The sequence below is a fragment of the Podarcis tiliguerta genome (genome assembly GCF_965153285.1).
Source record: "Podarcis tiliguerta genome assembly, chromosome: 4".
Classification (NCBI taxonomy): domain Eukaryota; kingdom Metazoa; phylum Chordata; class Lepidosauria; order Squamata; family Lacertidae; genus Podarcis; species Podarcis tiliguerta.
In genome coordinates, this window is record NC_139537.1 from 44,248,218 (window position 1) to 44,264,458 (window position 16,241).

The following is a 16,241-nucleotide window of genomic DNA, read 5'->3' on the forward strand; positions in this document are numbered from 1 at the left end:
CTGCCTACATGGTCTGGAAGGAGGAAAGTTAACCAAATTATTAACAGACATTCTCTTGTATGAACCACTTTCTACATCCAGTGCCTGACAGACGTGAATGTTTATGCACTCCTGAGGTTGCAAAGCATTCCTATTTCAACTACCTTCAGATAACCAAATAGTGTAGTTCTGCAGATTTTGTACTGGTACCAATGGAGATCCAAAGAAGCATTCAAGGGAAACAGTGTATATCGGGGACAGACAATTTTAGTCCTGAAAAAGTTTATCTAAAGTTATTTATTTGCTCTAAAGCTATTATAGTGGCTTCCATGGAGTCAACGCAGAATTTAAATGTGAGTTTCCTATAATACAGACCCAACGCTAGCCTAGTACAATCCTCAGAAGTCCTAATAAGTTCAATGGGACTTACTCCTAGTGAACCCCACTAGCTTGTGTAGTGGATGAAATGCATATTCAATAGACAATAATGTCTGATAAATTACTAGTAAAGAGAAAGTGTTTGGGCTGTATTCAACTAACTTTTGCTCAGAGTTGTTGGCATCTGTCTGTCTTGAGAGACAATGCAGTGTACCTCCAAGGGTGAAGTCAAACCACTGGAGAATCACAGTGCCTGCTGTGGCTGCAGAGACCGGTAACTCACAACTGCTGCCTGTGTTGCTTTTGCTGTGTTAGCAGCACCGGAGTGACCTCTCCAAGGCACAAGCCTGGGCAGTGTGTTTGGTGGCCCTAGACTGCTCAGATGACAAGACTCCGCTCTTGGACTCAGAAGTTGCCAGAAGAATTGTCCACTCCACTCTGAATTTGAGTAGCATTTACCTCTTAGCCTTTTCCTCTCCCAATGATGTCCCACAAGGCAGCGAGCTGATCAGAGCAGATCCATGGAAATTCATTGCCATGACTAATTTAGGTCCATTAATCTGAATGGTTCTACTCTGAGAAAAAGTTAGTTGAATACAATGCTGGCCAGCTTGAAGAATGAAAGAAACTGTGATCTGCCAAAATAAACTATTTTGTGGTATTAAAATGTGTATTTTTACTTTAAAGAAGTGGTGAAAAATAAAGACATTGATTAAACTCCCATGTGTAGAGGAATATATACTATGATGATCACTAAAATGTTCTTTTGGATCGACATTTACATTTACAAACGATTTTCATTCCTAGCACTAAATTCCTTTAGCAAAATTCGTGGGATGTTCTGTATTTTCAGACAGCAATCCACATTGTTTCCAAGGAAATATTTCACTATATTTCCAACAGTGCAAAGGAAGATAAAAGGCTTTAACTAATTTAACTATGTGGATCTGAGTAAGTCCTAACCTTAATCCAGTACCTGTAATGGAAACGCTAATGCAGCATTATGGTTTTACTTATCAGAGAACAATTATTCAGTGCAGGAAAGCCATAAACTAACGTGGGCAATTCTCCATTATTGTAGATGTGACAGTAGAAAGCTAACTTTTTCATATATATTTTGTGCCTGCAGCTCAATAACAGAAGGAAGCAAATATCTCAGAAGTTCCCTTACCAAAGACAGTGAGCTCTGCTGGGTCACTATCCCGTTCTCCCACCATATTGGTGCCAACACATGTATACATTCCAGCATCACTCTTTCTTGTGTTCGAAATCATAAGCTTTCCACCTCTTATCTATCAGGGGGGAAATGAAAAAAGTCTAAGTTTTAGCACACTGTAAGCGGTTTCATATAACTAAAGATGAAAAGAAAAACACAAGTAGCAATATTTATAAATATTAGCAAATGTAATTACTATTTCTAAAGCACTATTCTTCATGTAAGATTACTGTAATTTTTGTTCCATGAGACACACCTAGTTTTTAGAGGGGGAATGCAAGAAAAAAATATTCTTTAAAGGGAGCGCTGAGCAGAGCCTGTATGCATCCCAGGCTCTGCTCAGCGCTCCCTTTCACAAGCTGCATGGAGCATGTGTGTGGCGCTTGCAGGCTTTTCCCCGAGGAGGGAGAAGGGCAGCCCGTCACTGATGGGTTGCCCTTCTCCCTCCTCGGGAAAAAGCTCCGCACGGCTCTTTAAAGGGAGCACGGCTCTTGTGGGCTTTTCTGGGAGGTGGGGGAAGGGACAGAGCGCGGCTAAGCCAGAAGCTAGAACAGCGAGAGGGATTGCTGCACAGCGCTCCCTCTCGCTGTTCTGGCTTCTGGGATAGCTGCGCAGCCTGCATTTCCTCCATAACACGCACACACATTTCTCCTTACTTTTTAGGAGGGGAAAAGTGCGTCTTATAGAGCAAAAAATACAGTATTTAAAATTTGTGAAGGGGCATAGCAGGACACTTTGGTGACCTCAGTTCTTTCAAATGTCTTTGAAATATTTGGTGCTTTTGGTCACAAAGGGATTTCACAGGTGCACTTTCACTGGACAATTGATGGGAAAAGGAACTTTTTTATCACCCTTCCACCTGAAAAATGCTTATGAGAAGAGGCCCAAGAGCATCGCTGTCCATACTGTGATTCTCCCACATTCAGTTATTTAGCCACAGTGCTTAATTAAATGCTCCAATTTACCAGAAAACCCACACTGAGATTCACTTTTTAGCAAATTGATCAATATTTTTTAGGTTCCCATTTCTGTAGGACAGACTTACACTGATTCTCTCTTCTCTGTCATCTATTCGGATTTTGTCTTTTTTCCAGTAGATAGTGGGCTCAGGATGTCCTCGAGGAGGCTGGCACTCTAAAATAGCTGGTTCACCTGCTGCCACAACAACATCTGTGGGATTTTGTCGGAAATCATCCCGTAGCACTGATACAAAAATAATATATAAATAAAAGAAAGGAAGAAAAAAGAAAGAAGATTTATTATAACAGCATACTGGCAAAGAAAAAAAAATATTGGTCAAAATTTCTTTGGTGGCTATTTAACATGCATTATAAAAAATCAATCCCAATCAGCCACTATACCAGAAATAAATATGACTCCATAGGTGGCCGATTCTCAGCATATGAGTACAGGCTATGCATATGTATTTTGTAGCAGTATCTCTCATATAAATGCACACATACACACCCAGTTTCTTTTTTATTCTGCAGCCACACCTGCCAAGTGACATCTGGCCAATGTGACCTTCTGAGGACAAAAAACCCTAATAGTATGATTGCCATTCTGACACTGAATTCTTTTCATTAAGGAAAACAGCATGCTGGACTTTGCTTGTAACCTTTTGGAAATCCTGTGTGCCTATTTCTCAAATGGCACCTATATCCACAGCAGTCGCTTTAAAGTCATCTGGGCAAGAGAAGAGGTGACACACTACACAGTTTTACTTCTACGGCATAATAATAATAATAATAATAATAATAATAATAATAAACAGCAATAACAATTTATGAAGGATGCCAAGATCTAGGTATACATAAAGTTATGCTTTTTTTATTCTCACTTATTATCTTTGCTGCTATGATTGTGAGAGAAAACCAGAAGGGATAAAATGCTTGCAGGTTACTCTCAACTGTTAGAAAACTAGTTTAGGGAACTACCTTCTTATAGAAATTATGTCACAGCACAGGGATTAGACTTTAGTGTTCAGAAATGATATTATTTTATCATTATTCTTCCATGCATGTTCCAGTCTCTAGGTTAATTGCCACCCTTAACAACACAGAACTGAAAAGAGCTCCAAAATCAGCCACTAAAAATTAGGGCATCTCCTCTCTTGTAGTTCAACTATGCAAGAGGCTCATTACTGTTTTAATACAGATTTCACCTTTAGTGGAACAAGGGCCCTCTGAGAAATCAAGAAAAGCCTGTGTCTCACTAAAGGAGCAGTCTGGAACAGTTCAGCAAAAATGTTCACTCTTCACTTATAAGCAGATTTAATTTACTGCTTTTGCTGTTAATAAAATGTGCTCCATTTTAACATTTTGAACTGCACATTTCCCATTTTCGTGTGTTACATGGAAGGATAAAATTTATATGCACAAGGATTAGCCACTGAATGGATTGAGGTGAGTCTGCATATAAATCTGGCTCTCAGCTACAGATATGGGTTTCTGCTTATCGTTTTAGCATTTTCAAGGCACACAGGTAAATCCTAAGAGAGGGAGAAACTAATTAAAGGTTAATTTAGTTTCTAATATAAAAAGGAGCTGTTTATGTACACCATGTCTAGACGCAGAAAATAAAAATAAAAGAATTGGCGTAAAAATCATTCTGGCAAGAACTCCACTTTCTCTAAAGGAACACATCTGGCAGGGTGAAGGGCATATTTCAGAACCCTCTTCCCACATTTTTCTTGCCTAAAGCTTCAAATGAAAGGAATACTCTGGACTGGTGTATATTATACAAATCTTTCCCATAAAAAAGCAAGTAAGATTTATATATTTGCATCTGTCAAGAATTCACATTTGATAGAAAAGAAAGAAAAGAGTGAGGAATAGTTAATTTTGGAGACAAAACAGAATGATGATATCCTAATACAGAAGAGCACAGAATGTGGCAAAGTATATCCAAAACACAGAAGTAAGAAATACACTATCAGAAGCCAGCGTATTCAACAATGACAATCCACAAAATTTTCCATTCTGTAATATTCCTCTGTGTATACAAACACAGAAAGTTAGAAAACAATGAGGGAAAAAAGTTTATTTCACAAATGGAAGTTTGGTAATATTAAGGATCAAAAAGTACAATTTAAAAATTACACAGAAAGTCAAGCACCAATTCCAGCATGTTACAATACTGGAAACACTGATCTCTAAACTCTACTTGGCCTCTGGATTATTTACATAAACACTGGCGTGCCCACTTTAGGATAATTAAATTTTAGCATCACGGTATGCTTTTTCTACTGTCTTCTGTCAGAGATCAAGCAATCACTTTCTACTCACTGTAATCCTTGCCACCTGCCCCCAATCTAGATTATAAACCCCTTTGGGCTGGGACCATGAACTGTCTGCATTGTGTTCCATCTGAAAAGAGGAAAGGCAATCCTCAAACAAACAAGAAATTAACTAAAAAAAATCCTTCCAGTAGCACCTTAGAGACCAACTAAGTTTGTTATTGGTATGAGCTTTCGTGTGCATGCACACTTCTCATACCAATAACAAACTTAGTTGGTCTCTAAGGTGCTACTGGAAGGAATTTTTTTATTTTGTTTCGACTACGGCAGACCAACACGGCTACCTACCTGTAACAAGAAATTAACTGCAGTTCTTTAGAATGTAGAAAAGGCATGTAATAAATAGCCTGATTATTGAACATTCATCCTGATTTGTTTGCATAATATTTCTATTTAGTGACCACTCATTCTGTTTGAAAGGAGCTTAGTCCCAGAAACTAGAGAGTATAAGACGATCCTTTGCAGTCATCATATTTTTACAGGCCCTGCTGTTCATTAGGAATGGAAAACTACACTTTAGGTAGGCACATTTGCACTTTTTCCCATTCTGGTAATGAGAGATCAGTAGGCTGGAATAACCTTGGGCGGAATAATAGGAGACTGCAGGGGTGACAGAGGGAGGACCTTTTGCGGGACCCTTTGACCAAGGGCTGCTTCAGCTCTCCTCCACTGTTCAGGCAAGGCTCTCCTGAAAGATGTGAACTAAGTTTCTAGATTTTATATTCTATACAGTGCCAGGAAATTTTTTCATACTATGAAATCTGCTAAAATGTAGAGGAAAACCCCCTCAAATAGATCTTTAAATATGATACAGTTGACATGTCAAAGTTCCAGGAGCTCCCCAAAGAACTGCTGTATAATCTGTTTCAGATATTCTGTCATTCTGTAGGAGATGAGAATAAGTGCACAGCTAAACTAATGGCAGTTTGGCCATTTTCATCTGGGATTGGAAACATCTGAGAGTAGGCAGAGAATCAGTCAAGGAAGTGATGATGGACCTCAACCATTTATTTCAGTCTCACACCGGATGGTTCAAAGAGATACAATATTATGCTCTACAGCACACATACAATAATGCTCCAGACAAAATTTAATTGTGGCATTCTAGGTCTTTCTTTGATGAAGAATGCATATACTTCTGAAGTACCATTTCCCGTTTTCATTTGAAATGTAAAAGTTCATTAATGGTTGAAAGCTTCATGTTGCAACAGTATAGTGAAGAGAAACGCTTGCAGCTAAAGCACCTGGTGCAACTGGGGGAAAGGCTTGCTACCAAAGCAACTCCTCACTAAATATGCCAGTTTATGCCCAAATCCAGACCAAGTCAAACTAATGTCTGTAAACTCTAGGAATTTTATAGAAAGGGGATTCATTTTCTCCTCTGTGACTCTGACGATTTGTTTAAATGAGTCTGAGTGTTTTTTGGTGAAGTAAAAGAGGGGGTCATAATCATTAATATATATATCCATAGTGTAATCCTTCCTTCTACCATAAAAGCTCTCAGACCCCAAGAAAAGGGGGAAAACACATTTTAATAGGATTTACATTTACATGATGATTACAAATAACCATCTGTCTGCTTCTAGTTTTCAATCTGGTCTGTGTCCCATGAGTCCCTAGCCTATGGTCAAAGCAACTAAGCTAGAAGGGGAAAGTACAGGTCTGTCAGGAGATTTTGGATAATTTACATTCTTTTGCCACAGTGCCTGGTTTCTCCTTCCATCTACACAAATATATTACAGGGACTGTTTTCTAAATTCCATATACATACATTATAAAATATAGTGTGTGTGTGTGTGCGCGCACACACAAACACACATCAATATTTAAAATAACAGATGTATTTTATACAATACACTGTTTTGGTCCTCTCATTTTATGAAACTGAGTTTTTAATCTCTATAATAAAATTGTCTCTAAGTATGATACTCTAGGTATGAACCAAACATAGTGGTCCATCTCATTCTAGCAATCTCACCACTTTACTGCATAATATTCTAATAAATTAGAACAAGGTGCACTTTGCTTTGTTGTCACTTGTGCGGAAAGAGAGCTTGGGAAACTCTGCTTGAAGATTAGGCACCAAGGCAAGCAGTGACGGGAGAATCCCCTGTCAGATGATAAGTAGTCTCAAGCCATCTTTCAGGAGATTGCGATGGATCCAGTCCTCCTGTATCATAAAATAATCATTGGGCTACCACTTGCCCTCCCACCCCACAACCGTAAGCTATTGTAGCAAATTATGTACAACCCTCAGAGTTGTCTTTATTTATCCAACAAAAATCAAAATGATTTCTATGGGATTTGGCATATTCCAAATCACTGTTGCTATACTGCATTTGCTAAGCCAACCCACGGTTAAATATGAATATGAAGGGTCCTGAAGAAGAGACTGTAGCAGCTTTGTACTTCCATGGCCCTTTTAACTCAGCGAGGCTAAACCAAAATTTGGCTAAATGAGTTGTCCAAACATAGGCTCATGTTGAACCTTACAAAAACCAAACCCAAAATGAAGAGCGATAGTCTCGTAATCTGGTGAACCGGGTTCGCATTACGATAGTTCTCGTAATCTGGGGAACTGGGTTCACGTCTCCGCTCCTCCACATGCAGCTGCTGGGTGACCTTGGGCTAGTCACACTTCTCTGAAGTCTCTCAGCCCCACTCACCTCACAGAGTGTTTGTTGTGGGGGAGGAAGGGAAAGGAGAATGTTAGCCGCTTTGAGACTCCTTTGGGTAGTGATAAGGCGGGATATCAAATCCAAACTCCTCCTCCTCCTCCTCTTCTTCTTCTTCTTCTTCTTCTTCTTCTTGTCACTACCAGCAGCTTAATTAGATTTCTATATTTACTTTGTTGAACTATAATGGCAAATTAAGCAAGACAAACATGGGCTATGAGGCCTGAAAACGCCTTCCCAGTGATATGGCCGCTGCACTGCCATTGCCACCTGTCCCCCAGCGCACCAAGTTCAATTTATTGCAAGTAGAAAATAGAATGTCTCACAGAAATCGTCTCACAGTCTCTAAAGGAACTGGTTGTTCCTTTACTAACTCCTATCCCATCTATGCTTTTGGCTGATATCTTTAAGACTTTTCTCCCAGCCAACACTCAGCTTTCAGCAGCTACAGAGCATGTTCAGGTCTCATTGAGCTGTTTTTAAAGGGGGGGTCCCATTAGGTCCCCCCCATATGTTTTGTACTTTCGTAAATCTTGAGTATTGCAACATATCACTTTCGGTTATCAGAAGCATGCTGTTTTTGGCTATACAGTGGTACCTCGGGTTACATAAGCTTCAGGTTACAGACTCTGTTAACCCAGAAATAGTACCTTGGGTTAAGAACTTTGTTTCAGGATGAGAACAGAAATCGTGCTCCGGCCGGCGGCACAGCAGAAGGAGGCCCCATTAGCTAAAGTGGTGCTTCAGGTTAAGAACAGTTTCAGGTTAAGAATGGACCTCCGAAATGAATTAAGTACTTAACCCGAGATACCACTGTAGTTCTGTCACCATTCACTGCCCAAGTTTGGTATTAGAGAAAGTGATGCTAAGAGTGTATACTTGATACTGTTTTTTACAAACCTCTCACACTCTCATGCAAGTATTTATGCTCTATACACTTAATTGCGACAGACTTTTATGCATACAATATCATCATTCTTATTTTCTCTTTCATATCTCTGGGACTAAAATAGTAACAACTGAATGATCAACTGAATGTTTTTATGACCTTCAATCCTTTCAAACTATTTTTTCAGCAAAATAATTAAAAATATCACCATCTGAATAAACACTGGGGAAATCCCTCATAGGCTTTCTGAGCCCTGCCTTACTTTAGAGAAGATTCTGTCTTCTTCAGTTGCATCAGGTGTTACAATCATACGTTACAGCCACTGGGAGTCAGTCTGTTAAATATGTCATCAACAGTTATGTGATTTAAGGAAGTTAACTTTCTTGCGCACACAGGTTTCTGATGCTTTATTATGTCTGTTGATGCTCTCTTACTGCTGTCTGCTTTTTATTTTCCCCACACCAATAGGACAAAAAGAAGATCCAATACGTTCTTAGAATTCACTGTGTTCAACTGAATGCAAGCTGACATCTTTGTATTTTCTGGAAAGATTCTATTTGACTGTTGGATGATATGAGGAGTGGAAGTCTTTCTAATCCAGAATATAAAATATTTATGAGTAAACTAGGAGATGGAAAACAAAGTTATATGACCTATCTACCCTGTAGTGAAGCCCCTATAACCTTATCTCCCCCTCGCTTTTAGGCCCTAATGAATTCTGAATGCTGCAGTTAACATTCAGCAATCTCATTACACATCAGCCATAAATCTTCAAAGGCATCACTTTTGTTTTGACAACCAAGGAAGGGAGAGAAAAGCAATAAGCATTTCTGAGCATGCTTTTTGTTGATATAGATTTCCTTAAGATAAGACTGAAATTATTTTACATGCACTATGCATATGATAATGGAATGTTTTGGATCATGCTGAAAATATTTCCAGGTTCACAACAGACATATTTTTCTTCTAATGTTGTTGAATACATTCCCCTTTAGCCAAACAGCCTAAATCCTACAATATAAATGTCAAAATACTGTTTTTTTGGAATTAAAAAATGGTTAATATTCCTTAAATGAAAAAGGCTTAATATAGATTTGTGAGCAATTTCAGAAAATATAGTATGTATTTTTGTACCCCTAGGTTTGTATATTTTCAAACCTTGAGGTTTAACAAAAACAAAACAAACCAGTAAACTGTTCCTATCCAATGACCTTTTTCACTGAACCATGTCTACTGTTCGCACATGCCCCACATGTATAGAAAGAGCTTGGAATATACTTTTACATTAGCAGTCTACCAAATGGAGTTCAAAGAATAAGGTAATATCAGTCTTCAGACTTTCACCTTAGTTTCTACATATGCCCCCAAATAAAACTGCTAATTTTTTTGACCTCCATACTTAGACAGTTACAGAATTTTGCAGAAGATGAATTAATCATGGGTGGAGACAGATCTACATCTTTATAAATAAATATGATTTGACTGATGTCTGAGGATCCTTTCATAAAAAAGAAAGATTTTAGTTGAAACTCACAAAGGTATTTTTAAAAATGTAGAATACGTTATGTCCACTTCACTTAAAAATAAAATTCAAGAAGCTAAAATTAACATCTTCCATCTTTTGTCCATCTTTTAAACACGCATGGAACCATATCCTCATGGTATTTTGATGCTAAATTACTTACTAAACCAATAATCTGTGGAAGCCATTTTCACAAGCATTTCAGAATATGTTGAACATACTGCAGATGTTACCAGGAAAAAATAATCTGGGATGCTATGAAAGCAGTAGAAAGAGAATGTTGTATGGCAGAAAAAAAATAAGATGTGTAAACAACATGCTTAAACAGCAACATCTTTACATCTTGAATTGGAAAAATTAGAACATTACCATAAACAAACTGGTTCCATAAAAATTAGGAAACAAATTAAAGATATATGTGACTTCTTGGGGAAGATATGACAGACCGAACATCTTCTTTTGGTTGCTCGCCAACAGAGATAATTACATGGTGCTTGATGATAGTCAATCTTTAAATCTTGCTTATTAAATTCACTCTTGAAAAATAGAGTGAACAAGGGATTAACCTCTGATGCTTGGGAAAAGTCCACTTTCTGTGCTGGGAGACTAAGAAGCTGCAAGGAACCCAGATGAGAGTGAGTGATGTAGAGTGGAGGAAATAAACTTGTGCCCCCCAAACCATCCAACAGCCCCCAAGGCATAAGGTCGACAAAGCCTACCTTTCTCTAATTATCTTTATGGCTGCTTTAAAGGTTATAGAGGTTACCTGTCTGCCAATTGAAGTTTATATCCAGTATGTGAGCTACAGTCTGGTTTAAGAAGAGTTGATCATTAAAAGATCGAAGGCATAACTAAAAGCATGCCAAGAAAGATTTAAATAGACAAGGGAGTTCTGATTGCTAGAAATTCTTATTTTATTTTTAACCCTCTGTTTTCTCAATGAAAGTTAACTTCAAACCAAAAGTAATTTTCCTATGTCACATTTCCCCCTGTGGGAAAGAATGTGGATAGATAAGAAATGCTGTGGACATCTTAAGGTGGAGACGGGAGACAGAATTTTTTAAAGTGGAGACTGTGAAGATCTTAAGGTATCAGTTGAGCTGTTTATAAGACCAAGAACCCCCCAATATGGCAAATACATCCTTTGACACTCCATTGACTATTGGCATCTTGCAGCAATTATTGGAGGAACAATGAAAAGAGATCAGAGCTGTAATTGATGAAAATGAACCAGCAAAGAATGAAAAGGAAAAGGGATTTAATGAAGACACAGAGGCTTTGGAGAACACTATCTCCAAAAAAGACTGAAATAGCCAAATGGCAGATGTTGGAGGAGTGGAATGAAGCCATGGACAGAGAAATGAGGAGATATTCTGAGCTGGCAGAGATAAACTGGAGAGAGAGCATTTGGTGTACAATTTGGAGTGAATTCGGAAGAAAAAGCTAGCAAGGCTTTGGTGTTTTTCTTGAAAAAAGAGTGGAAGTAGTGTAAATGGAAGAAATACATTTTTAAAATCAGGATGGAAAACCATGGCAAATATAACAAGAAATGGGATCAGAAGATATGGAACTGGGTGTGAATTGATGAATACACAATAAGTTAAATAACTACGGAATATTATTTTAACATATGACCACAGCAAAGATACTTCTGTGAACAAAAATGAAAAGATTTATTATTGTTTAATATGGAGAAGAGAGCTGGACCATAAAGAAGGCTGATTGCCGAAGAATTGATGCTTTTGAATTATGGTGCTGGAGGAGACTCTTGAGAGTCCCATGGACTGCAAGAAGATCAAACCTCTCCATTCTTAAGGAAATCAGCCCTGAGTGCTCACTGGAAGGACAGATCCTGAAGCTGAGGCTCCAATACTTTGGCCACCTCATGAGAAGAGAAGACTCCCTGGAAAAGACCCTGATGTTGGGGAAGATGGAGGGCACAAGGAGAAGGGGACGACAGAGGGCGAGATGGTTGGATAGTGTTCTCGAAGCTACCAGCATGAATTTGACTAAACTGCGGGAGGCAGTGGAAGACAGAAGTGCTGGTGTGCTCTGGTCCATGGGGTCACGGACATGACTAAACGACTAAACAACAACAATATGGAGAAGTGGTTGTTGAAGGTACTGGAGGCAAAACTGCTGTAGAATTTTTTTTTGCTGATATTTATTAATAATAACTAAACAATCCTTTATGGACTTTTGGTGTAGAAAGGAAAATGAATGAATTTGAGATATTTGGGCCTAAAGAGTAGGGAAGCGTTGCTTAGCAACCACGATAGTGAGGTGGGCCTCAAACTTGATTAATCAAAAAGTACAGTACAAGTCGGAACGGATCCCAGTGATCTTTTTAAGTGGGAATATTAATTGAATCTTTTACATTTGGAATTTCCAATAGTTTCACAAAATCCTTTTATGAGTTTAGACCTAATTTCAAAAGGAACATTTTCATACTTATAAACAATATTCTGTAAGGTCAAGCAAACCTTACAGATATGGTCGAAAAGGGTATAAATTATGCCTTTTCTTATTCGTGTTGTCTGAAATGTGTAGCATGTTATCAATCTACACAAAACTGTGATAAGTACCGGTAAATGTAATAAGGGAAACATCGCAACATTAATGATAAAGTGTATTATACTTTGTCTGGTATCATTACGCTGTTAGTTTCTAATACTGAATTATTATTATTTTAATAAGCTGTTAGATGCTAATGACTTTTATTTACTTTAGTTTTTGCATGCTTGAGAACCCATTTTATTGTTTGTATTTGTTAATATTTTGAAATTTGATAAAATACCCACCCACCCACCCAAAATGGCAGTAGCCAATGACTACAACCTCCTAACCATATTCTATTCAACATAGCTGGTCCAACAAACAAGGATATACATTTTGCATCCTAAGGAATATTCATTGGGAATGGCACAGTAGCCAATGTTTAACTTAAGGAGAAAAATACCTGCAGTCCAATCTTCCCCAACCAGGCACCGTCCAGATGTCTGGAGCTACAATTCCCATGCTTTGGCCATCTTGGCTGGGGATGATGGAAACTGTAGTAATACAAAACATCTGGAGAGCCCCAAATTGGAGAAGGATGCATTGGATGATTCAGTCAGTAGAGCATGAGGGTTGTAGGTTCAATCCCTACATTGGGCAAAAAAATAATCCTGCATTACAGCGAGTTGGACTACATGACCCTCATGGTCCCTTCCAACTCTGCAATTCTATTATTCTAAGGCTGCTGTAGTCTATTATCCATAACTTGTTAATATAAAACTCTCTCTTAAGTCACAGTAATACAACCACAAAATCAGAAAGCAGTTGTTCTAAAGGGAAAGACTTAAAAACAGTTGAATCAATTTTCTTGTTATAAAAAAGAATATGCCACAGTGCATTTGTTACATTATTGGCTATATTATTTACAAACAACACATTTTATTAAATCCACAAAAGAATAATAACAAATAAATCAATGTGTCGTGTCAATGTAATAACAACATTATTACATCTATTAGTAAGCATAGATATGTTGGTGGGCTCTTAGCTGAGGGACTTCATAAAATGAATAATATTCTTTCTTAAACAATATAATTAACTCTTAATGAACCTTTCCCTTTTCCCAGTAAATTCAATTTGGTCTAATCCTTGGGTTTATGGTAATGTTGAGCTCATTAAAATGTTACTTAAAACTCATTAAAATGCACACTGAGAGGTAACAGCTTCATTACAGTAATATATGGTAAAAGAAAAAAAGAATGCTTTATTATCATTTAATTGTTTCCAAAACTGAATACATTTGCATAGTGATAAGGTTCACAGGATACTTTAGATGGTACTCAATAATTAAGCAGCTCAGTAATTAAAAATGCATTTCTAAAAATAATTTTATGTTATTGCTTATTCTTGGTTGTTTTTCCAATTAGGAAAAGTAGCCATATCAATCCAGCTCATGAAATTGGGTGGAACAGATAGACAAGAAGACAAGATTAATTTTTTTTAGTTTCAGACAATGCATATTTTTGTTCCATTTATTTTCTGTTCATAAACAGCACTTGAAGAGTCAGTGACTGTTACATTAAAAGGTAAGGTATGCATATTCTAGTAAATGAGAACAGCCAAGTATTAGTCATTTAATTAAGTTGGCGAATTGTCCAGGAATTGTCCAGTAATGTAGAAATGCATTACAGTAACACCTGATGCAGACTTTTAAGAGCAAGTCGCACCATTGTTTCACTATAGATTCAGAAGGGCCCAGGTTTAATACCTGGCATATTTAGATAGTTTGGGAAAGACCCATGGAGAGTCACTGATAATTAGTGAACACAATACTGATGAGATCTCTAGCACACATGTGTACACAGTTTTCATATATAAACCACCAAGTGGTTCTCAAACTTTTTTCTCTTGGCCACACTTCAGAATAAAAATTTGCTTATGCCACACCGAATTTTTAATTGATAAGAAATACATTTGAAAACAAAAAGAAACAACTGCCAGCAGTGCTTGATTTATAACACAGAATATGATCTCGAAACATCCAGAAAGTATAAAATGCAGCTACATCAGAACATGCATCATTCCCAACATATAATTATAAACAAGCACCTTACATATGTATAAAACCCAATGTGAAGGATGAGCTGACTTTTGCCAGGTAATCTGCATTCAAAGCATAGGGCTTGATGTGGTTAAGATACAGCACAACTAGGGCCCCCTGGCAGATGACAGTCCATGCCTGCAGAACCCCCATATGCTCACCAGTGGGCAGTCCAGTGAGTGGTAGTCATGCCTGTCACTGCTTAGTGTAATGGTCAAAAGGGATTGTGCTCAGGATGGGGATCATAGAATCATAGAATTGGAAGAGACCATGAGGGTCATCTAATCCAACCCCTTGCAATGCAAGAATCTTTTGCCCAATGTGAGGCTCAAACCCAGGACCCTGAGATTAAGAGTCTCATGCTCTACTGACTGAGCAAAATGGGACTGGTAGCTCCAATACAAAACAAATTAGCACCAAAGTCTCTAGAAATAATATGATCCATGGCTGGTTCACAGTTGCTTGTTACTGGCCTCAAGAGGAAGTGAGAAGTTAATATTTACCAGCCACAATAAGGCAGTTGAGGTGAACTTCAAAAATGCTCCTGGAACTATCAACTTCTAGCATCGTGTTAAATGAATGCAGGCATGCTGTGGGCCCAACACTGTGAATTTGGTTCAAATAGCTGAATATAGCATAAAATAAGATTATAATTGGTTATATAGTTATATGTGGATATGGAAATTCTTTTCTGTCTTTGATAAATACAACAAAATTAAGAAAATAGATGGGACCTGAATTTTAGGAAAATGAAGGAGTAGGAGGACAGCAAATTGTGTGTGTGTGTGTGTGTGTGTGTGATAAAACTCCATAGATTTAAACATTGTTATATTGTACAGTAAATCAGGTTGTATTTCCAAAATCTCTGTTGATTCGTTTTTTAAAATGCCTGCTCTCTCTCTGTAGAGATTTCCATTTCCATTTCTATAATCTTTCACATTTCATTTTCTGAGCCTTTTGAAAAGAAAACAAATAATATGCCTCTCTAGCCAAGTAAACAATCTCTCATTTTATCTTTATCACACATTCCTGTAGATAAGTTATGTCATTTCTTTGGAGCCCAATGTGAGATGCCTGGAAATAAATAAGCCAGATGGAAACTAAGTAATTGGAATAATAAGTATTAATGTCGAAAACTCTCTCCATTGTATTTCCATGTATTCATTGAGCAAGGTTAAATGAGATACCATAAATACAAACTAGAAGATAGATGATACATTTGAAAACAAGTAATTGCATATTATACTTACTAGCTTTCCCCTATGTAAGCACAATCTAAATTGAAAAGCCAGGAAAACCCTGTAAATAAATGGAAGACAAAAGCAACCAGAGACTCAATTTTTAACTGATATTTATGGCAGGGCATCATTACATAGTCTGAGGAGCCTTTGCTTCACACTGTATACACATATAATATCTGTTTTCACATGATTTGCAAGATTATGATCCAGAGCTATATTATTCATTTACAAATATGTTCATATTTGAAACAAGCAACGAATTGTATAGATGCTGTTTTAAATATAACTATGAAAGTGGTCTGGAAAGGGAGAATCAAAGAGAATACTAAACAAACAAAGAAGAGGGCCAGTAGGGAATAATGAGCATCTGGGCAACCATAGTCTGCATGAGTGTGAACAAAGTAAAAATACACACCAATGTATAATCAGACCACTGCTGCTGTTAA

The 16,241-nt window shown here is 37.6% G+C and overlaps 1 protein-coding gene across 29 annotated transcripts in view; it reads right to left on the reverse strand.

The window, feature by feature from the left end:
- Positions 1-16,241, reverse strand: part of ROBO2 (roundabout guidance receptor 2) — a 773,593-nt gene that overhangs the window by 155,280 nt on the left and 602,072 nt on the right. For all 29 annotated transcript variants that reach the window (XM_083439198.1, XM_083439187.1, XM_083439205.1 and 26 more), the window contains exons 3-4: positions 2,619-2,776; positions 1,529-1,649 (exon numbers count right to left, since the gene is read on the reverse strand). In XM_083439198.1, the coding sequence (XP_083295324.1) occupies positions 1,529-1,649; positions 2,619-2,776 (279 nt within the window). The remainder of the gene's footprint in view (positions 1-1,528; positions 1,650-2,618; positions 2,777-16,241) is intronic.